The sequence below is a fragment of the Terrapene carolina genome, unplaced genomic scaffold (assembly GCF_002925995.2).
Source record: "Terrapene carolina triunguis isolate 2854851 unplaced genomic scaffold, T_m_triunguis-2.0 Scaffold58, whole genome shotgun sequence".
NCBI lineage: Eukaryota > Metazoa > Chordata > Testudines > Emydidae > Terrapene > Terrapene triunguis.
Genome location: NW_020664409.1, coordinates 105,048,505 through 105,070,709, shown reverse-complemented (window position 1 = coordinate 105,070,709; position 22,205 = coordinate 105,048,505). Strand labels below are relative to the sequence as shown.

The window sequence follows — 22,205 nt, the reverse complement described above, 5'->3', positions numbered from 1 at the left end:
GCTTCCAAGGGGAACTGGCCACCCTACCTGTTGGCCAGATGCACAATATTTTGCTTGCACAGCCAGTCACCAACTCTTGTGACTGTTCATGTGATCCTGAAGGAAGGGATAAACATGAAGAGTTTAGCACATACCTCTGAATTATCCTCCCCAACAGGGGCTTCCTTGTATGTATTTGGATGCCACCACCGATAAGAATAACTGTTGGGCTTGTATTCTAAGCTGTTCTGTGGATGTAACAAATGCAATCTTGAGTTCATGGGATGCCATTTCACCAGGGGAATCCAAACAATACATGCTCTTTGATATTGCCATGAACTGAAGTTTTCTTTCATGAGGTAACTCCCTCCCTTGTGAAGAAAGTGGCACCTACACTAAGCAAGTCTGTACTACTTTGACTGGGCAAATCCCAGCCTCCCCCATGCTTTTGTAGTATTATGACTCACCTAGATGTCCCTTAGGTCCTGCTAGTGAAGGCAGGGAGCTGGACTTGATGACCTTTCAGGGTCCCTTCCAGTTCTGAGATCGCGCGCACTCTCTTTCTATTTTATTTATTTATTTATTTTTAGGTGATTTTTGAGACTCTGAGTCAGGGTGTCAGATACGTTAGATCTCTCTTGCAGATCCCTCAATTCCAAAGCCCCATCTAAATCCTTTCTTGCTGAACCCTTATTAGCCTTGCTAGAGAACTAAATTCTTTCACATCCCCAATATATAGAATGTTCAAAGTGCTAGTTGCTTTGCATTAAGACAATTGTCAATTAAGAACTAACCTTCCAGAGATCTAGAAGCACCTGAATGGCCTCCGCACTGGCACTAACTCTCAAATTCTGCCAATCCCGTATTTTGAGTGACTTGAAGTGGCTGTTATCAACATGGACCGCTGCCTGAATTGCCTCTCTCATGCCTGATTTAATTCTTGCAAGTAGTCACTGCCACTAGGATGGGAAAAATCTCTTGTAGAGTTTTCCTGATCCAGTAAGCACCCCTTGACAACGTTCAGCTGGACTCTGGTATCTCATGCCCCCCTTCAAGAAAATACTGTTGCACTGACTAAGGAATTGTCCAACCCAATGAAAAACCCCCATCTCTTAATTTTCCATCAGTATATATGGTCTGGTTTTGATTAGGGAGGCAGCTGACTGCCAAGTGTAAAATACCCATTCCAAGGCCACCGCCTGGGGTGTGAAATTGAAGGTGTCCACACTTTGTAGTTCATGAAAAGTAATCTTCCTGGATGCCCTGGTCCTCCTAGCAAATGTATGCAATTCTACCAGTTTATTAACAGTGAATAGAGATACCTGCCTGTACCTAACTAAGGGCTACACTCACAACTCTCTAGTGGAGAAATCGTAGGTAGCCTCCCGGCCCCGCTCACTTGTTGGAAGCACTCATACTAGCTGCCACACTGGATTGCCCCACAATCACACATTCTCTCTCTGCTGTAGGAAGAGAGCATAGCCAGCCACCCTGCCCCTACAGGAATCACTCTGCTGATTAGTGATTGATGAGAGACTTCCTTCTGGTTGCCTGGTGTATAAATATAATTCTCCCCCACTCACCGGTGTTCATGGTGACTCAGTGCACCCACTTGGTCTGTCCTCCCTCTCTTTTCTCCTTCAAATCCCAAATGCAGTAGGGCCCCTTAAAGGAGCCCCATTCCCTTTATTTTGGGACAGCCAAGTAAAGACCCACCATATTCAGTTATGGTGAGCACATTTGAGGGGGAAAAACAAGAACAAGTAATTTGTTTTCTTCTAAAATAAAATATATATAAAAAAAGAAATTAATGAATACAGGTGAAGAACAATAGTTGATTGCAAACTCTCAGATTAACTCTTAACATATTAGAAGGATAAAATTGCACAAGCAAAAGATAACTGAAATTAACATAAACAAGCTGCTGTACCGTTTCTTAGCTTCTGTTTTGTATTCTGCGCTTCATGTGTAACATTACAATTAAAGATCTTAAAACATTTTCCATATGCAAATAGGATTGACTGCCTTATGCTGCAGTGTTTTCTTTCTCTGTACAAATTATGCATACACACAAACATAAAGGGATTGATTTATGAGGGAGGATTAAAAAGTAATTATATGTGTTGATCAAACCATTACTAAGGATGTTTTTAGCTGTATGCAAGTCTTAATAGAGGGAGGTGTTGTTTGAGATGACATGACTGAAACTGAGTAATAGATGCAGTTAAGAAAACATATACTCCTAGACTGAATATATTGGGAACACCTGTTGACAAGCACAATCTAATAGTTTGAATAGCCTTCTAAGTTGATGGGGCAGTGATGCCATCATTAAGTTTGACACATCAATCCTTAAGCAGCTGCACATAATAGAATCACAACTCAACAAGGTTTAACTAAGAACTTATTATACTTGCTGGAAGTATTGGAGGTTGGATGCACTTATCTGAATTTCCTCCCTTTTTCTGTCTGTATTTCAAATTATGTTTCAGTGGAGTTTGTTTGCCGGGTTGGTCCCAGGATATTAGAGACGCAAGATGGGTGAGGAAGTATCTTGTATTGGATAAACTTTTGTTGATGAAAGAGACAAACTTTCAAGCTACCCAGAGCTGCTCTTTTTAGGCTGGTCTCTTTCATCAACAAAAGTTGGTCCAGTAAAAGGTTGGTCTCACCCACCTTGTCTCTGATGGAGTTGGTACATTTGTCATTAAACAGTAGTTAGAACATCAGTGAATGCCAGTGTTGTCACCACGTTTGATGTCAGTTGTAGATTTAATCGGATTTAACATTGGTAGGATTTTTTGGAGGGGAAAATATAAACAAGGCCCAGGAGGAAAACAAAAGGTGACAACTACTGTTACTCTCCTCTTGCCAGGTATTTGGTTTTTTGATGAAAAAAATCTTTGATATAAAATTATTTATTACCTTAAGTAACAACACAGGACACCATGATGAAAGGTTTTTTTTTTTTTTTTTTTTTTTTTTAAATAACACACCTATTTTCAAAGACAAGTTCTTGGCTCCCCATAAATTAAATTGTTTTTTTCTTTTTGCTATTGTTGCTTCTCTGTTGGAGATGTAGGAGAACTAGGGGAATTGAACGAAATAATTACACATCAAGAATTGTTTTAAGAATGATTCTCTTTGGCAGCTCTCCAGCAAAGAGAGCAGCTCCTTTGCTCCAAATGGAGTCACTCTGTTTAGTGGTTCAAAAAAGTCCTATAGAAAGGATAGCAAATAAAGACACTATTTATATGCCCAACAGACAAATTATTTCTCTTGAACTCTTAGGTAAATCTTAATGATAAATTTATTTAAACAAAGTAAAGAAATATAGCCTAGTCCACTTATATATGCAATTAAAAAAAAATCTGTAAATCATTTTTTCATGTCACCTTTCATCCTTTGACAAGTAATTGTATATGGACTGAATAGAGCAGTTAACTCCCAGCATGTCTACCAACAGTGATTTCTCTTTGGTTCATTTTGTCTTTATAGCAAATTACTTTATATCTGAAGCACCAAACACAAAGAGGGAAAAAATGAACGTAAAAAGGGGAGTTGGGAAGCACAAAACCCAGAAAAGTTCATAATAAAAATATTTTTGGGAACATTTTAATATTTTTTAAACAAAAGGGATTGTCTCATCTGTTTATTGCTTCAGTATTTTAGTCCCAGATTTTTAACAGAATTTAGGCATGTAACTTTTGTTGATTTCAATGGGAATTAGGTGGCTAAATACCTTTAAAATTTGGCTCCTAATGTGTCTCAGACATTAATCAATTTATCCTTACAGCATCTCTGTTTTAAAAACAGAAAGCACACAAACTATCATTCCAGTTTTACATACGGGGAACACAGGCACCAACAGATGGAGTGACTTGTCCAATATCCAACAGGAAGTCTGTGGCAGAGCTATGAACTGAACACAGATAGCCACAGTCACATTCCTGTGCCTTAGCCCCAAGACCAACTTCCTTTCTAGGGATAGATGTCAAGGGGAAGCAAGTTCCACATCCTGGGACCTGCTACAGCAAATACATGATTGCCAACCTAATTTGCAGTAGTGGGATCTGCACAGGCTTGTTTAATATTTAATGTGTGGTTCTATCAATTTAAAAAGCATCACTGCTATTCAGCATAAATTTAGCATACATTCATGATCGATTATAGCAAATGAATACTAGTGCAAAGTGATATGTTCTGCAGTAACTGTGTGTTTTAATTTAAACAGAATTAAGAGTTCCTCTGGCATAGCAAGTTACTTTGCTTTTTTAAAATTCTTTGTCAAAGAACCAGAAAAATGTTTTCTGCGGTGTTGGTATATACATTTTAATAATGAAGTGGTTGGCGAGGAGAATGGATTAAGATGCTGCTATGCATAGTTGATGCACGAAATTAAACTGCAAAATGGCAAGCTCTTGATTCGTTTCATTTATTTGAAACAAAGCTGGTGCCATTGATTATATTAGAGTACCAAACCACGGCACTAATATTCAGCTTCTTATAATGCTGTACATTCAAATTATACCACTTATTAGTGCTGTTATTACTTTAGGAGCTTATTGTTTCCTTTATGCTATAAGACTGTTTTCAGAACTTCTAACTGGTGTTTTTTGTCACTCATAACTTTCTAAAAAAATCACTTATTAGGCTGAAATTTTCAGGGCCTGGTGACTGACAAAAGGTTAATTGTTTTGGAAAGTTTGAACCAAAATGAGAGTTCTTATTCATATGCTCAAAAACAGCTATTTCTGCTTGCTAGAATTCTTGAAATATTTTTTTCTTACAGTAGACAAAATTGGGGATAGAAATTTGGAGGTTGGTAATGCTCACTGAAAAATGCTTTTGGGTGTTCTGATTAAATGGATTTAGATTTGGAAGCGTTAGGAGACTCTCTGAAAATCAGACTGCACAGTACATTTTTAATAATTGCACTTTTAGAACAATTTTGCAGAGAAGGTAATCTGTGTTGCACATACTCACTACTTATTTAGCTGTATAGTGAACGTGTACATCTCGTAAAGCTTATCTAGACAAGGAATTATTCAGGAACATCTAGTACTGAAGAGCAACCATGTATGAGCACTCACATTCCAGAATAAGAGTGCCTTGTTCCTGTTTCATTTAACACATTTTCATGGGTTAAGCAAAACAGAAATAATCAGGAACAGCTATTCCTGAATAACTCCATGTGTAGACAAGTCCTTAATTATGGAGACATACTATGACTGTGAGGCCCATTGGTGCCAACAGGTAAAGGCGTCACTGTTCTCTACAAGCAGCTCCTGTCTTAGATCTGACAAACTCAGTACACCTAATACACCACTTTCATGGTGTTTATCCAGGAACGGTAGCATATGAGGTCTCTACTGAAAACTTGTAACTTAGCGCTACTCATAATAATTGTCAGATGTGTGATAGGTAATATTTATGGAATAATGTAACTATATAGAAAAGTATGCCTTATGCTCTTGGACTAAGTTTGTCACCAAGGAATCATATACCTTGGTGATGGCCTATTCAAGTGGGAGTGATGTAATGCAAAGTTAAATTGTCTACCTTAGCCCCACCCCAGAAAAGTCCATGGAAAACTGTCAAAGATAACTTCAAACAATTGAAATCGCTTTGAGGTAAAAAGGAAGATTGTGAGATACATGGGGTCGCCCTGTCTGTGAATAAAGACAAAAGACTGATTCAGTATATTAGAGTGGAAAAAGAGACTCTGCATCCATTCACTGAGGAGACATCTTGTTGAGTTGGGGTGTTTCATGAAAGATTGGATCCTGTTTCCTGTCAAGCCATACAGTTCTGCAACAGACTGAACTTTGGGGGGAAAACCTACTTTATTAGAAAAAGTAACTATTAGTGTAGGGCAGGTGTGGGCAAATTATGGCCTGTGGGCCGCATCCGACCCGCCAGCCATTTTAAACGGGCCCTTGAGCTCCCGCTGTGGAGTGGGTTCTGGGGCTTGCCCTGCTGCGGTGCTCCAGTCGGGGAGCAGGGTCGGGGGCTGCTCCATGGGACTCCCGGAAGCAGCGGCATGTCCCCCCTCCAGCTCCTAGGCACAGGGGCAGCAGGAGGTTCCGATCCGCATACTGCCCCCGCAGCTCCCATTGGCCACGAACCGCAGCCAATGGGTGCTGCAGAGGCGGCGCCTGCAACGGGGCAGCGCACAGAAGAACTGCCTGGCTGTGTCTCTGCATAGGAGCCGGAGGGGGGACATCCCGCTGCTTCCGGGAGCTGCTTGAGGTAAGCGTTGCCCGGAGCCTGCACCTCTGAGCCACCCCCCTGCCCCAGCTCTGATCACCCTCCTGCCCGCCGAACCCCTTGGTCCCAGTCTGGAGCACCCTCCTGCACCCCAAAACCCTCAGCCCCAGCCCAGAACCTGCACCCCCAGCTGGAGCCCTCATCCTCAGCCCCACCCCACACCCCCTGCCCCAGCCCAGAGCCCACACCCCAACCCCAATTTCGTGAGCATTCATGGCCCGCCATACAATTTCTATACCCCGATGTGGCCCTCAGGCCAAAAAGTTTGCCAACTCCTGGTATAAGGCCTAGTTTATGTGGAATTGTTTTGTGTTGTAACTGTTTGTTTCCATCACTCTTATTTCTATTGGAATCTTCTAGTCTTTCTTAAAAACTTTTTTTTTTTTTTTTTAATAAGTGCTGTGTATTATACAGGAGCGCTGATATAAGGTAAAAGTGGTAAACTGGAGTACACTGCTCCTTTGGAAGCAGAGGATCTGGGATTTCTGTGAATAGCCAGCGTGGACATGACAGGAGAACCCTTAAAGGGGAGTCTGGGAATGGGGTGCACCTCTTCTTAAACTGCAAGACACAGACAGGGCTGGCATAGTCTGGAGGAGCATGTTAGAATGGATGAAAGTCTGGTGGTGGTAGGGAGCTAACACCCAGCTGCCACAGGCAAGACACTCCCTTTTGTCGGAGGTGACCGTGTAACATAGTGACCTTCAGTTCTGGGTACCACAAGAACCATGTCACATGCCTTATTTAGGCCTGGTCTACACTACACGGTGAAGTCGACACAAGACAGCTTATGTCAACCTAGCTGTGGACACTTCCCTTAAATTTGGCTCTCTGACATAAGTGCCTCTCTATGCTGAAACACCACCTCCCCAATGGTGTAGAGTCAGTTGATAAAATTAGGTGAATGCAATGTCAGTGTAGACACTGCATTGCTCATGTTGACTGGTACTGGCCTTCAGTAGCTGTCCCACACTGCTCCATGTTGTCAGTGCAACAGTGACAGAACAAGGAGTAATGGTGACAGAACAAGGAGTAATGGTCTCAAGTTGCAGTGGGGGAGGTTTAGGTTGGATTTTAGGAAAAACTTTTTCACTAGGAGGGTGGTGAAGCACTGGAATGGGTTACCTAGGGAGGTGGTGGAATCTCCTTCCTTAGAGGTTTTTAAGGGCAGGCTTGACAAAGCCCTGGCTGGGATGATTTAGTTGGGGATTGGTCCTGCTTTGAGCAGGGGGTTGGACTAGATGACCTCTTGAGGTCCCTTCCAACCCTGATATTCTATGAATACAAGCACTTCTGATGAGGATGCGCACTGCTGACACAAGACAACAAGTGCATGTGCGCACACAAGCGATTTAATAACTGCAGTGGCTGTATGCTGAGTGAGTTAGGTTGAGATTTTGTAGAGCAGACATGGCCTCGTTTTTTTCCTTCAGTAATAAATACGCATAGTTTTGTGAATCGTGTTTGTTTTTCATCATGGTGTCTCATTAGGCATGATAAGAACCTAATGTGACTTAAAATAGTGTCACATCCCTAGATTTGCTTGGGCAGACTATTAAGATTTGACCTATAAATTTTGTTTTCCTATATTATAGGTTTTTAGTAATTTTGGGGATAAAATTACTTGGCACTTGATACCTTAAAAACATCCTTTTGTTCCCCACAGGCTGGAGAAGGAAGAGTCATGGTTTGGCCAACCCTGATATTCATTAAGTGTTGGGATTGACTGTGGAAACCCCCACTCTCAAAAGAGGGGCCCCAGCTGCAGCAATTCTGCAGTGATGGGAAGGGAAAATAATCCTTTCAGTTTCCTTAGTTAGTTATAAAGAATGGGGAAAGAAAAAGAAACATGGTTCTGTATAGAAGCAGCATTAATTTTTTTAAATTTTCACTTTAAAAAACAGTTGCTAGCTGTTCTTTAATCAATGCCCCATGGTTAATAGGATGAAAGGATGTTTAAAAGCAACAGGCTAATCTTTGTGAACTGTTTTGTTAGTAAAATATTTAGGGTTTTTATACAGGATCTTGGTCTAATGTGGTTAGGGTAATGATTGAGGATTTCTTCATACTCCTTCAAATAAATATTTTAAATTGCTCTGTCTTGGATTGTTTTTAATTTACTTAATGTTTTTGATTCTAGGGCTTCTGTCTTGTTGCAGAGACACTTTTTTTTCCTGGTTACATTTGTTTTAACAGATAATCTTGAATTGGCTTGGCTGCATAATGAATTCATATTCAACAATATTGTAATTCTGCACAATAGAAATAACTTTGCGGCTCTGACATAAAAAAGTGAAGGGGCTTATTTGTGGGGGGAAATGAGCTAGTTGGGTTTCTCTGCTAATCTCTGTAGAGATTTAAACCTAAAATACTAGGGAGTGAGGATTAAGTGCATATTCCAGTGTGCTATTCTTGGGTTTATGGTGTTTTAAACTAAGTTGTTCAAGTAACTAATGTGTTAATGCTGTTTGGGGAAAAAAGCTGTGAATGAAAACTTCAGCGACTTGGTAAAATTTCATTAATATGCACATGAAATATGGTAAAACTTGTTTTAAAAGAGCAGGACCATGTTTTTGAAAAGTGAACAAGCCATGTTTGCTTTTATAACAGAGTACATATGCATTAGTTTTTTGAAAAATTTAAATGTCAAATTATTCTTTAACATTGAAAAATCTACAGTTTTGTATGTAAGTTAATATTTAAATTTTAAAAGTTGGAGTGCTTGTTAGAGAGCAATCCAAGTATCATAAAGCTAGTGTGTATTGTAAGTGGAATTTTTCATAATGAGGCACAGGTGACTGATTACTTACACTGAGAGAGCAAAGGGTACTCCCTATAGAGTACAAATAAAGTTCAAATTCTCAATGAGTTGTCACAGTTTAGGGCAACTGCACCTGTATTTCCCCGCTTCATGGTCCAGAAAGGGTACCCACTCTAGGCACTCTGTTCCTCAGCCGTCACTTCTTTCCTGATCAGGGATTTTCTAGGCTGCCTGATTCCCTCCCTACTCTGGTATTCCAGCTCCCTGAGAAGAATGAGAGAACCCCAACAGTCACACTGCATAGGCAAGCCTGCCATGATTTCTCTCCAGAGGCTATAAACTGGATAATTGTGCAGTTATACGGTACCACCCAGCTTTTCCTAAGCAAGCACATTTATTGTTAATGTGAAAGCTTTACAGATGTAGCCTTGATTGAAATTGAATTAATAGTTCTGTGTTGGGTTCCTGTTTCTATACAGTTTTAAGATCAACAGGGTGAAGTTGCCCTTAGCGATTTTCTAAAGTTGGGAGGCTGTAGGAACACACAAAGGAGAGTAACCACAAACACACTCACATGTAAGGAATCTTGTCAGTAGCATAAGTTTTACTAAGCAGATGATTAAGGTTACAATCACAAACAAATATATAAAACCTAAGATCATACTGTATTCCTACTCACATACCCAAAGATATTATAGTCTGGTGGATGTATCAACAGGTGATCATTGATAAAGGGGTGATTCCTGCTGGGGTCTTCCCGAAAGGGTCTTCCTACCCTATCCATGCCAGGAAATCCTTTTTATCCTGTTATGACCACACTAACACCTTATGCATAGCATGAGGGTTTCAACCTTCTTTTCCTTATCTGTACTTCACAGCTGATTAAATTCTGGGGTACTCTGCTATTCATAGGTTGTTCTTTGTTTCCTTTATTCTTATAAGCATCTTAGTAACATTTACTTAGACATGTTACCATGGTAACCTGTGGTAAGAACAGAACTTTCTATGATGTTACAATCAGTTGCCTTGTAATCTCTCATTTTTTCTCCCATTACAACTTCCCTTACTTCCACCTATGTGTAAATCTCATGTAAAAAGTATGTAATTATGTTAAATTGTTCTTTAGTGCAAATACTGTCCAGATTCTGACATTTGTTAGAGCTACATTACAAATGCTACCTTCTTAAAAAAAAGTATAATTTAGTTCATTACAACTTTAGATTAAAATTTATTAGACTGCACATTTTCTAATTAGTTTTACAAGTCTGTTTGATCTAAATCAATGATTTTTTTAAATGAGATTTAAATCACAATTTGCTGCACCCCATGGCACTTTAAGATGACTTGCTAATCTTCTTAATACCTTAACTTGCATAACATTGGGAATGACTGATGTGCATTGCACTGTGAGTTCCAGACTCAGGGTATGTCTATACCCAGCCGCTAGTTCGGCGGCTGGGAATCAAAGTTCCGGGTTCGATTTTTCGCGTCTGGTCTGGACGTGATAAGTCGAACCAGGAAGTGCTCGCCGTCGACTGCGGTACTCCAGCTCGGCGAGAGGAGTACCGCGGAGTCGACGGGGAGCCTGCCTGCCGCGTGTGGACCGCGTCTGAACCGCGGTAAGTTCGAATTAAGGTATGTCGACTTCAGCTACGTTATTCACGTAGCTGAAGTTGCGTACCTTAGTTCGACTTGGGGGGTTAGTGTAGACCAGGCCTCAGAATCTATCTCTAGGTGCAATTACTGCATGTATGCCCTGTAATTATAACCTGAGATAGTGGTGCCACAATCACTGTGGAGTGGCATATGTTGAGATTTTAATGGTGTACTGTAACAGGGTGGCTTGCCCTTGGGCTGGTGAGCCTCGGGGTAAGCTAGCCCTTATTACAAGATGAGCCCTATCTGAGAGGAATCTGAGGCAGCAGGAAATTGAAGAGGGGATTTGATAGAGAAAAGTAGCTGGGACTGCTGGAAGCAGGAGGCCTGGCAATAAGAGCTTGTCTTCGCTACTGGGGAGATTGATGCTGCTGCAATTGGTGTAATGTAGGTTGACTTACCCCAGTAGTGAAGACAAGCCCCACACTCCAAACCCCTGCTCCAGCTCAGTGAAAATGAGTGAGGGGGAGGAGGGATGGAATGAGTGGGGGTGGGGCCTCGGAGAAGGGGCGGGGCAAGGGTGTTCGGTTTTCTGCAATCAGAAAGGTGGCAACCCTAAGTATTGTATGTTTTAATTTTGCAGTCATACACACATACGTGAGTGAAACAAAAACGTGTATTTTCAGGGTACTAAAATGAAAGCACTTAATTAAAAAGGAGAAAACATCACTTTTGACAAAAGTTGATCAGTTTATAGTACTGAGCTGTCCTCGCCATTGTCTGCATCAGGAACCAAATGCCAGTTGCCTGATACTGTTAGCATTTGGGAGACACCTTGTCAACCACAATTTAAGTCTTTTTCCTTATGTGTAACTTTGGAAAACAAGATTGTTCTTTTTGTTTGTCTTGGTTTGCGTTTCAGTGCCTCCATTATTCTGAAGCTAGTCATAGCGTACTTTGTTTCTACTGTTGAATAGCTTTTAGGCACAAACCACATTTGATAAGTGCATGGATAAAGCTTTCACGTAGTTTGCATTTTCTAATTGGAAAAGGGCACAAGAAACTTTTGAGACACACCAGGCTTCTTCGTATCACCATGAAGAAGTTAATATTTTTTTAAAAGACCACACAGAATGTTGGTGATGTGCTAAGTTTTCAGTACTCTCAGAGGAAAGAAGAAAGCAGAAAAATCCTAATGAAGATATGAAGTTGTATGTGATTATGTTGCCTGATGAGGATTTGGCCATTATACTGAACAAATTGAAAATACACCTGTGATGGGTTGGATCACAGAAACCCCCTTGGGAGCTGCCACCCGATGTGCCAAGACTACCCCTGCTTCTGTTTTCCCTGCCAGCTCAGGACTCCAGCACCCCATCTTGCTGAATTAGACACTCCAGTCCCCTTCAACACAGACCCAGGGTCTGAATTACTTGTCCCAAAGCTGCGAGTTTACCCAAAAACAGCTCACAGGAGTGTGCTTGTCTTTAGCACTCAGCTGCCCAACTTCCAATGGGGTCTAAACCCAGATAAATCCGTTTTACCCTGCATAAAGCTTATGCAGGGCAAACTCATAAATTGTTCGCCCTCTATAACACAGAGAGATATGCACAGTTGTTTGCTCCCCCAGGTATTAATACATACTCTGAGTAAATTACTAAATAAAAAGTGATTTTATTAAATACAGACAGTAGGATTTAAGTGGTTCAAAGTAGTAACAAACAGAACAAAGTAAGTCACAAGCAAAATAAAATAAAATACGCAAATCTATGTCTAATCAAACTAAATACAGATAAGTTCCTCACCAGTTCCAGAATGCTCCCTTTTACAGGCTAATCTCCCTTTAGCCTGGGTCCAGCAATCTTTCATAACCCCTGTAGTTACTGTCTTTTGTTTCAGTTTCCTTCAAGTATCCTGGGTGGGGGTGGAGAGGCTCCTTCTTTAGCCAGCTGAAGACAAAATGGAGGGGTCTCCCCCAGGGTTAAATAGACTCTCTCTTGTGGGAGGAGACCCCCCTCCTCCCTCCTATGCAAAGTCCAGCTCCAAGATGGAGTTCTGGAGTCACCTGGGCAAGTCACATGTCCCTGCATGACTCAGTCTTTACAGGCTGAAGCCATTGTCCATATGGTATCTTGCATGTCTCCAGGAAGACTTCTTATGTGGATTGGAGCATTCCAAGATGCATTGTTCCCCAAGTGTTTCCTGATCAGGTACTTAACCTGGCGAATTCCTTCCTAAAGAAGCTGACCAAATGCCTCCCAAAGCTTACTTAGAAACCAAGCAAGCATACAGCCCATATTCTTAACCTCAAGTAGAAAATGATATATATATATATATATATATATATATATATGTATATATGTATATGTATGTATGTATAAATAGGATGAATAGATATAGTAGACCATAACCTTTACGGAGATATGTTACCTGGCACAGGCAGCACAAAACATATTCCAGTTATGTCATACATACATTTATAAGCACCCGCTCCCCATAAAGCCTTATGGGGTACACTGTCACAACACCCTTCAGTGGACAGGTTGACTGCCCACACTTATCTGAGTTCCCTTTCTCTTCATCAGGCTCTTCCCTGCTTGCTTGATGGGACCAATCCCCAACTAAATCCCCAAATCCCTAAATGGCCCCCTCAAGGATTGAACTCACAACCCTGGGTTTAGCAGGCCAACGCTCAAACCACTGAGCTATCCCTCCTTCTCCTTGCTGTTCATGGCAGCATCTCTGTCTCAGGCTCCTCTATTCCGGACAGGAGCACATCAAGTTCATGGAGCCGAAACGGTTGTTTGGGCAATTGCACACAACAAGAGTGAGCTACTAGTTGTACTGATTTCAGGATAGGTTTATTCAATTTGCAAGGAGGGTCTTATAAACTCTTCAAGACAGAATGGTCTTTGTATAGTGCCTAGCACAGTGGGGTCTTCATACCTGATTGACATCTCCTAGGTGTTACTGCAGCAAAAAGAATATTTTAACAAGTCAGTAATTTGGGGATTGATTAGTTCTCCTCACTTTCTAAATGGATTTTGGGGAAAGGCAGAACAAGGTGAAGATGTATGCAGAACTCATTTCAAGTGGTATAAATGACTAATTCTAATATTTTTTAGGTGCTAGACTTCAAAATAATGAAAAACAATTTTGTTTTGGTGTGGACTAATAAACTTAATGAGCAGTTAACTTTCTTTGGAAAACTTAGGAGACAATTTTATGTAGAACTGTTCTCAATATATTTTGTGCAATTCTTATTATAAATTACTTGGGATATGTTAAGGAAATTAATATGTTTATGTAAAATATTATCATGGTGTATAGTTTTACGCCATATCTGATGTTGGGTTCCTGTTTGCTTGACATCACAAAAAGTTTCTGTGGAATTTAATAGAGGATTATTTAGCTATAGAAAAATCAGGAGGGGCAAATACATGTCAAGTAAAAGTCCTGTTTTATGCACATAATAGAAAATAAATATAGAAACTGTTTCTGCAGTGAATAGAAGATTTTTTCCAGAATTCTGTGTGATGCTGCACAGATTATCTTTATACAGAGTTTGAAAACTAAGCAAAGTCTAACAACCTTTCCTTTTCTGCCCTTTCCTCTTTCTATTCATATTCTCAGGTACATTTAGGAAAAAAGTTCATTTTCTTCTGTTAAGTGATTGGCATATTATCTTAAGTGTTCATAGTTCAGCATCTAGGTAATTTATATTCCTTTTTTTACCTTCCAACCTCTGAATGGATTCATGAGAAGGCAGCCTTTTTTTCTACCATTTTTCTTTTCCCTTCCTTTTACCTCTGTTTCTCCCTCTTCTTTGAGGTCTCTCCCTCTTCTTTTTTAGAAACAAAATGATGATAATTCAGGATCCAAATTACTAATAGAACATGTGTGGAGTTTAATTTACTGTTTTTTTTTTTTTGTTTGTTTGTTTTAATACAACGAAATAGTGGAAAACCATATCCTTTTCCTACCATGTTCACCAATACCTGATTTCAGGCCTCTTTCTATGTGTTTAATGGAAGAGCTGTTACATAGGGAATACGGCTTTATGTACTCTTTCAGTGTTGATGGCATCTGCTGTTACATGAGAAACACAGAATCTTGCATTCAGGTAATTAATCATGAGCCAAATAGTTGTTTGTGAACACACACACATTTGTTTTGAAATGGCTGTAACACAAGTGTCAAAATAACTGAAGAGGTATGGTTAGCTACCTTTCAAAGTGTTTATGACACATCATTGCTATAATATGCTTTGTATGCAAAATAAGTAATCCAAATTGTATAACTTACGTTTGTTTCAATTAATATTGATTTGATACTTGATATTCAAGTTACCTGCTTTCATGCCTTTTTAATCAAACAAATAACAGAAGCAAAACTTGCCCTCATTGGCGGTTTTCAAATTAGGACCATATGTAATTTTTAAAATAAATTTGCTATAGTTTTAACACACAATACCATTGAAATCAATTACTTTTTTTCTTTGTCTATGTGGATATTGTAATTGACTGATAATCTATAGTGATAGTTGACTCTGAGCATCGTTCTGTGAACAAATTAGATAAACTGTTCTCGAGGCCATTAGTCCTGTATATATAGAATTAGTAGATAAGTTGTCTGTTTGTTGAATGATTGTTCTGGCTGTTTTGAAAAAGGAGAAAACCTACATAGAAAACTACATGTAAATTAAAGTTTGAAAAACTATGAAATATGTACAGCAAAAATGTCTAATTTCTCTAATAAGCAATTAGTCTACTGATCATTTTAATAAGCATTACTACAGGTACGGTTTTTACTTTGTAAACTTTTGCTTAAGTAGGACTTAGAATGCAGTTGCTGTTGTGTGTTAATGTAACACATTTTTTAGCATATGCAGTGAGGCCCACTGTATATGGGCTGTAAAAGAGCAAAGGAAATTAAATAAAAATGATGGCATTACAGTACAGTCATGCGTCTGACATAAATACCAAAGCAAGTAAAATATAAGTTAAGGCAACTTCATTGTTAACTCAACCTGTTTTGCCTTGATGTTGCAACTCAGTTGAGATCTTATTCTCTTTTAGAAAAGAAAGATGTAACACAAAGCTTAGAAAACTATACATCAAAATGTCCTGGCATGATGGAGTTCATCACACTTCCAGAAGGTTTGAGGTTACCCCCCGTGCCATTCACCAAGCTGCCTATTGTAAGGTAAGACTATATAAAATGGTGCATTGCAAATGTCTGTATTTAACATTTAAAACTCGTCTTGTAGTATTGAAAATTAGACTAGATAGTCATCAGATCTTATCAACTTGCATAATTTGTTGTCCAGAATGACACTGAAACTTGTTAAATTTGGATTTCTGAGATAAAAATACAGAAGCATAATCTCTGTTCCTTTAGAATGGTTGGGCCAAATGAGACTCTTTGAGTGATGCAGAATTTTCCCTTGTCTTTAAATTATATCAGAATCTTCTGAAAATCAAAGTTAAAAATAATCATTGACCAAGAAAAGAGTTGCACATTTTAAGATGGGATTTTCAAAGGTTTAAGGGAGTTAGACACCTAACTCCTATTGACTTGCAATAGGTTGCCTAACTCTGTTAAGCCCCTTCAGACGTCTTAGCCCACATTATTTATATATGTCGTGCATTACTCAAAGTCCTTTCATTAAGTAATTTGCCATCTAATTTAGATTGGAACATATGGAGGTTCTGGAGTGGGAGCAAATGTCATAGGAGAGCAATAATGGAAAAGAAGGCAAAGGAAGATCTTTTTTTTTCCAACAAGGAACTTTAGCAGGGAAGGCAAATGCCCACCAAAAAATACAGTAGATACCACTGTGAACAATGCTCAAAGTAGAGTCCAGTTCAACGTGGAGTGTCATTGTGAATTTCAATATGCAGGACTTTTGGTACCAAGAAAAGAGTAGTAATATTAGTAGAGTGAAAATTAATGATACAGAATAAAAACACACAGACTTCGTAGTCTAGATAGTTGGTTTATGTAACCATTTCATTACTGTTATCCTCATCTTTTGATCCTATTGTTTAACTTACTAACTGAAGATAAGATTCAACAAATAAGTTTTCTAGGACAAGGGACCATGTTTAACTGTGTTTGTAAAGCATCTAGTACAGGGGTCCCCATTCTGGGTGTGGCCTTCTAGGTCTACCTTAATGTAAATATCTAAAGTTTTCCAGTGTAATGTGAAAAATAATTACTTAATTTGAATAAATTATGTTTGTCAGCATAAATTTGATAGCCTGGTATTCTAGAATGTAACTATTTCTTGTCTTCTGAAGTTCTTATTTAAGATGACTTCAGAAATCCCTGTTTATAAAACACATCACTTTTATGAAACCATAATACTTTAATTAACTAAGCTTCAAGTATACCACTTTTAAGAATGTAAATTAAAGTAGGAAAAATATTTGCAAAACCCTTTCTAATACTTGAAATAAGTGACTGATAAATTTAGTTAATTTAGTTAATGAGCCCCAAGGGGAACTTACTCATTTAGGTAAACACACACAGTTATTTTGAGCAAGGGTTGTTGGTGTAAGAAAAAACACGGCAAGCCTTTTTCCTCATTAAATTGCTTTTGCAGATCTCCATTCTTGGAAGTGCATACTGTGGCTCACAAGTAATGGAAACACTGAATTATAAACCATTATGATGGACCCAAACTTGGACAGGTGATCTGAATGTTCCAAACATCAGTAAATTAACACTTTCATTTAGCTGTCCCCAGTTCTTCACTTCTTGCCTGTCAAAATGGTCATGGAATCACTCTCCTTAGTTACCTTGTTTCTTCAGAAATTGTAGTTGTGGAGTAAGGAATTCAGGATAGCATTTAGGTTTTTTACTATTGAGTAGCATTTGGTTAGCATTCGAACAAAATTGCCAATCTTGAGGAACATCCAGTTTTTTTTTTAAAGTGCACCTTGCCAGTAGCAAAATGTTGCTTATTGACCAACATGTACAATGCTTGAAGTACCTGTGGTGACAGGCTCTCGCTTCAGAGTTGCTTGCTTTGTGTTACATTTATTACCTGGACTAGGAGGAAATGTGAAACTTACCCACATACGGGAAACTTTAGTTAGTTGACCCCTTCTTAAAGAAGCACCAGTGAATTTACTTCTAAAATGTCAAATCCTAAATTGAAGGCCCAGATCTTTGCTTTTAGCTTATCCTTTAAAGACATTGTCAAAGTTGGTGAGTCTTATTTGGTGTACCAAGAGTCCATTGTTCCTCTCCTTTCTATAGTGGGGATTGAGTCAAAGCATTTAAGCCCAGGGGATATGGGAAACAATGATCTAAGCAGGGAAAGACTCCAGAAAAGAGGACAAGGTCTTTCTCCCCTCAGTAGCTACTCCTACAGAGTGGTGGTTCTTCAAGTGATTGCATATGTCCATTCTATGGTAGGGGTAATGTGTGCCTTGTGTACAACAGTCAGAAATGTTTCCCTCAGTAGTACACTTTCAAGGCATTGTGACCACTCTCTGCTGCCTTGTGCCACTTTATGCAGGTATAAAGGGTAGAACCGCCCCCAGTCCCTCTCAGCTCCTTCCGACTGCCAGTGTCAGTTGTTGGAGCTGCTATCCTGAGTAAGTCTAAGCCTCTTTAGTGTATGTAGTGCCCATTGTGTTGATTTTCAGTCTAGTTTAGTGTATTTGTACATAGTTTAGATATAAGAGTAAGTTCAGATTAGTATTTTAAAGTGTGGAGTCACTGGTTCCCATTTGGGTACCAAACAGGTACTGGATCCTGAGCCATTTTCTTGGCTTCAAGTCCTGTCACTCATGTAACAAGTCTATGCCAGTAAGTGGCCTACACCCCAGCTGCCTTAAGTGTCTGTGAGAGGCGCATTTGAGTGACAAATGTCTCATTTGTAAGGGTGTTCAAAGAAGGACAGGACAGCCAAATCCAAGTATCTGCTTATGGAGTCTGTACTTTGCCTGCCATTGGCACCTTCCTTCTCATAGCGGGTACCGAGCATGTTCTGAATCTGTTAGGAGTGCTCCCCTGATCCGACTGGGTCAAGAAGCAGATTCTCATCACTGGTACTGAAGAAGAGACAACGTAAGTCTTCTAAAGATTTGATACTGAGGTCTTCTAAATCTGTGGTGAAAGCACTGAGTAAAGGCCAGGACATTGAAGTGCACTTGAAGAAGCATTCCCAGGTGCAGTCCTTAAGCCAGGAAGAGTTGCTGACTCCGGAGTGCAGGAACAGGTCTGTTCAGACTGATCCGTGAAGTGCTGATGCAGCTTTCAGTACTGCAAAACCAAGAGCCTTTTCTGGTGCCATCTACAGCTGAGGTTTTTGAGGCAGCTTTAGAGTTACTGAACCTGTTGATACTGGCTTCCTCAGCTATTCAGGACTCTCCCCAAGTTCTGGGATTGGGTGTAAACACTTTTGTGGTTCTGGCTCCAGCCACAGTGCACCATTTGGAACCAGCAGCTGCTGCAGGTACTGTACCTCTCAAGAGGATTCCATCTAGAGGGAAGCCATTGATGATCTCGCTGATCTCTCCAGACTTGTAGGCGGTCTGCTGGAAACTGATGGGGTCAGCTCCCCCTTGGTCTGAGGAAGCTGACTGTCATGGCTGGGTTGTGGGAGTCCAGAGCCAGAGTCCATGGTCACAAGACATGAGTCAGCTGCGTCAGGATTCAAGGGGGTCAGAAGCAGCAGACAAACTGGAGATCAGAACCATGAATCAGAATCTAGAGTCAGGCCAGGTCAGGATACCAGGAGGTCAGATTCATGAGACAAATGGGAAATCAGAACTACGACTCAGATGCCAGGAATTCAAGCTGGGGAGTGGGAGTGGGAAGCACAAGGCATACCATCCAGAACAGGGTGGATCCCAGTTGTTCAGATAGCTTTCTTTTACTGCTTATGGCTTAAGTAGGGCCAGCAGGCCAATCAGCTGCTCTGGTATGCTGCCAATAGGACTACAGGGGCGGAGTCTCAAATTGGGGATGGGCTTCATGGGTCCCAGGTATGCAAGCATCATCAGGGCTGGAGTGTGGCTGCTCCTATAAAACCTGCAGACACATGTTCAAGACTGTGGGTCATGATACTGACTCCTCATCAGACTCCAAGGTCGGCTCTTATGCCTCTTGGCACAGGTATGTTCAGTAGTCCCAACAGGATGCCTGCCAACCCTGGTACTGGTCACAGCCTCAGCATTCCATCTTATCAGTGGCCCTTTTGGATCCCTTGAGGCTTCCCTCCACAGTCTAGGGCATCTCCACTCCATTCCCACTCTATACATCAGCATCTACAACAGGTCACCATCTGCCACCCTTGGTGCTGGGACTGGTACTGTGCACAGGGAATTGCATGTTCTGGTTTCTCTTGTGGCAGAGCCAGTGGAGTCTCTACCTCAGCAACCCTTAACCACCTCCTCTTCATTGCCTGATGAGGTGGTACTAACCGTGTCTGCTTCCCCTGTTTTGATGATTACAGTTTATCAGGACTTATAGAGGAGCGTGGCTGCAGCTCTGGATACCCAGTCAGAAGAAGACAGGAAAAGTCGCATAGGCTGGTGAATGTTTTAGCCTCAGTGGGATCTTCCAGGGCAGTGATCCCCAAACTTTTTATCTGGTGCCCGCCTTTACCCCGTCTGCACCCCCACCCTTGGAGCCAGGGCTGGGAGTGGGGCCACCACTCCGGAAGGGGGAGGGGAGATGCAGACAAAGGTAAGGGGACTGGCTGGGACCACAGCTGGGGATGAGAGTGGGGCTGGGAGCGGAGCGCCAACCAGGGGCCGGAGTCAGCAGCTGGGGCACAGGGCCCTGGGCACCCCACAGTTGAGGGACTTCTGTTCTAGGGTAGCTCTTCCTATTAATGAGGCTATCCTGGAGCCAGTCAAGGCTTTATGGCAGGCCCCGTCTTCCCTGCTTCCCACTACAAAAAGGGTGGAGGCATTCAAACATTTTTATAACCATGCTCCTCTGGGCTCCATTGTAGTCTCTGCTGCTAATCAAAAAGAGAGACAGGGACACCAGGGATCTACACCAAAAGGGGAAAAAAGCAAAGCAACAACCTGTTCTGAAGGCAGCTTTATATCACAGGAAGTTTACAGTTTAATATCCTGAAATTTAAGGACAAGCTTCTGGACGAGGCAAAGCAGAAGTTTGCTGCTGTGGCAGAGGAGGGCAAGTTAGTTGGAAGAACAGTCTTGCAGGCTGGTCTAGATATGGCAGACTCTGTGGTTCGAGCTATGGCTTCCACCATCACTGTGTGTTCCTGTTGGTTGCAGTAGGCAGGTCTCCCCACAGAGATGCAACAAAGCATTCAAGACCTCCTATTTGAAGGCCCCTCGCTCTTTTCTGAAAAGGCTGATGAGAGGCTACATATTCTTAAAGATTCAAGGTGACCTGTAATTCTGGGGATTTACATACCAGTGACCAAGAGAGTCATCCTGCTCACAGCACTCTGAACAGGTTCTGCCTTTTGTGCCTTGTACATAAGACCTGTCCGGGAAGAGGGATGCATGTTACAAGAGGCATTGTTATCCTCCTTCCTCGTCTGCTGCTGCCAGTTCATCTAGGCAAACTGGGTCCTCCTAAACAATCATTTTCACCTGTTGGTCAAGAGCAGTCAACTACTCCCCAAAGGTCCTTGTTTCTCCACCCCAGTATTTGCCAGCCACTGGTCTCGCTTCCTGCATCACCACGGATCAGTGGGTGCTATGCAACTATCCACCCCCCTTCTCTGTCCCTCTCCAGTGACTTCTCTCATGTCCACTCTCATGAGAACATGCTATTACAGGAGGTCCACTCTCTCCTTCTCATGGGGGTTATAGAGGAAGTTGCCCTGTTGCTCAGAGGGAAGGGATTTTATTCCCAGTACTTCCTAATCCTGCAAGCAAATGAGCGTAGGAGGGGAGTTATAGGCCTTTTTTAGATCTAAGACAACTGAACAAGTTCCTAAAGAAAATAAAATTCTGGATGGTCACTCTGGCTTCTGTTATCCCTTCCCTAGATCTTGGGGGACTGGCATACTGTTCTTGATTTAAAAGATGCTTATTTTCACATGGCAATTCACCAGCGCTACCAAAAATTCCTCAGGTTCGTGGTGAATTGATCCCACTACCAATTCACTGTGCTGCCCTTTGACCTGTCAGGAGTTCCTCACATGTTCATGAAGTGCATGGCTGTGGTGGTGGCATTCCTGTGAAAGTCCGGAGTCCGCATATTCCCTTACCTAGATGACTGGCTAGTAAGAGGCTGGTCCAGGTCTTAGGTACTCTGTAGCACTATACCAGGGGTGGCCAACTTGAGCCTGAGAAGGAGCCAGAATTTATCAATGTACATTGCCAAAGAGCCACAGTAATACATCAGCAGCCCCATATCAGCTCGCCCCCTCCCTGCGCCTCCTGCCGATCACCGCCTCCCTCTCCCTCCCCGCACCTCCCAGTCAGCTGTTTCGTGGTGTGCAGGAGACTCTGGGGGGGAGGGAGAGGAGCGAGGGCATGGCAGGCTCAGGGGGAAGGGGTAGAGTGGGGGCAGGGCCTGTGGCAGAGCCAGGGGTTGAGCAGTGAGCACCCCCTGGTACATTGGAAAGTTGGCGCCTGTAGCTCCAGCCCGG

General features: G+C 41.4%; 1 protein-coding gene across 1 annotated transcript in view; it reads left to right on the top strand.

Annotated features, from left to right (window-relative positions):
- Positions 1-22,205, top strand: part of TRAPPC9 (trafficking protein particle complex 9) — an 848,931-nt gene that overhangs the window by 59,886 nt on the left and 766,840 nt on the right. The window contains exon 10 of the mRNA XM_026646706.1: positions 15,685-15,811. Within this exon, the coding sequence (XP_026502491.1) occupies positions 15,685-15,811 (127 nt within the window). The remainder of the gene's footprint in view (positions 1-15,684; positions 15,812-22,205) is intronic.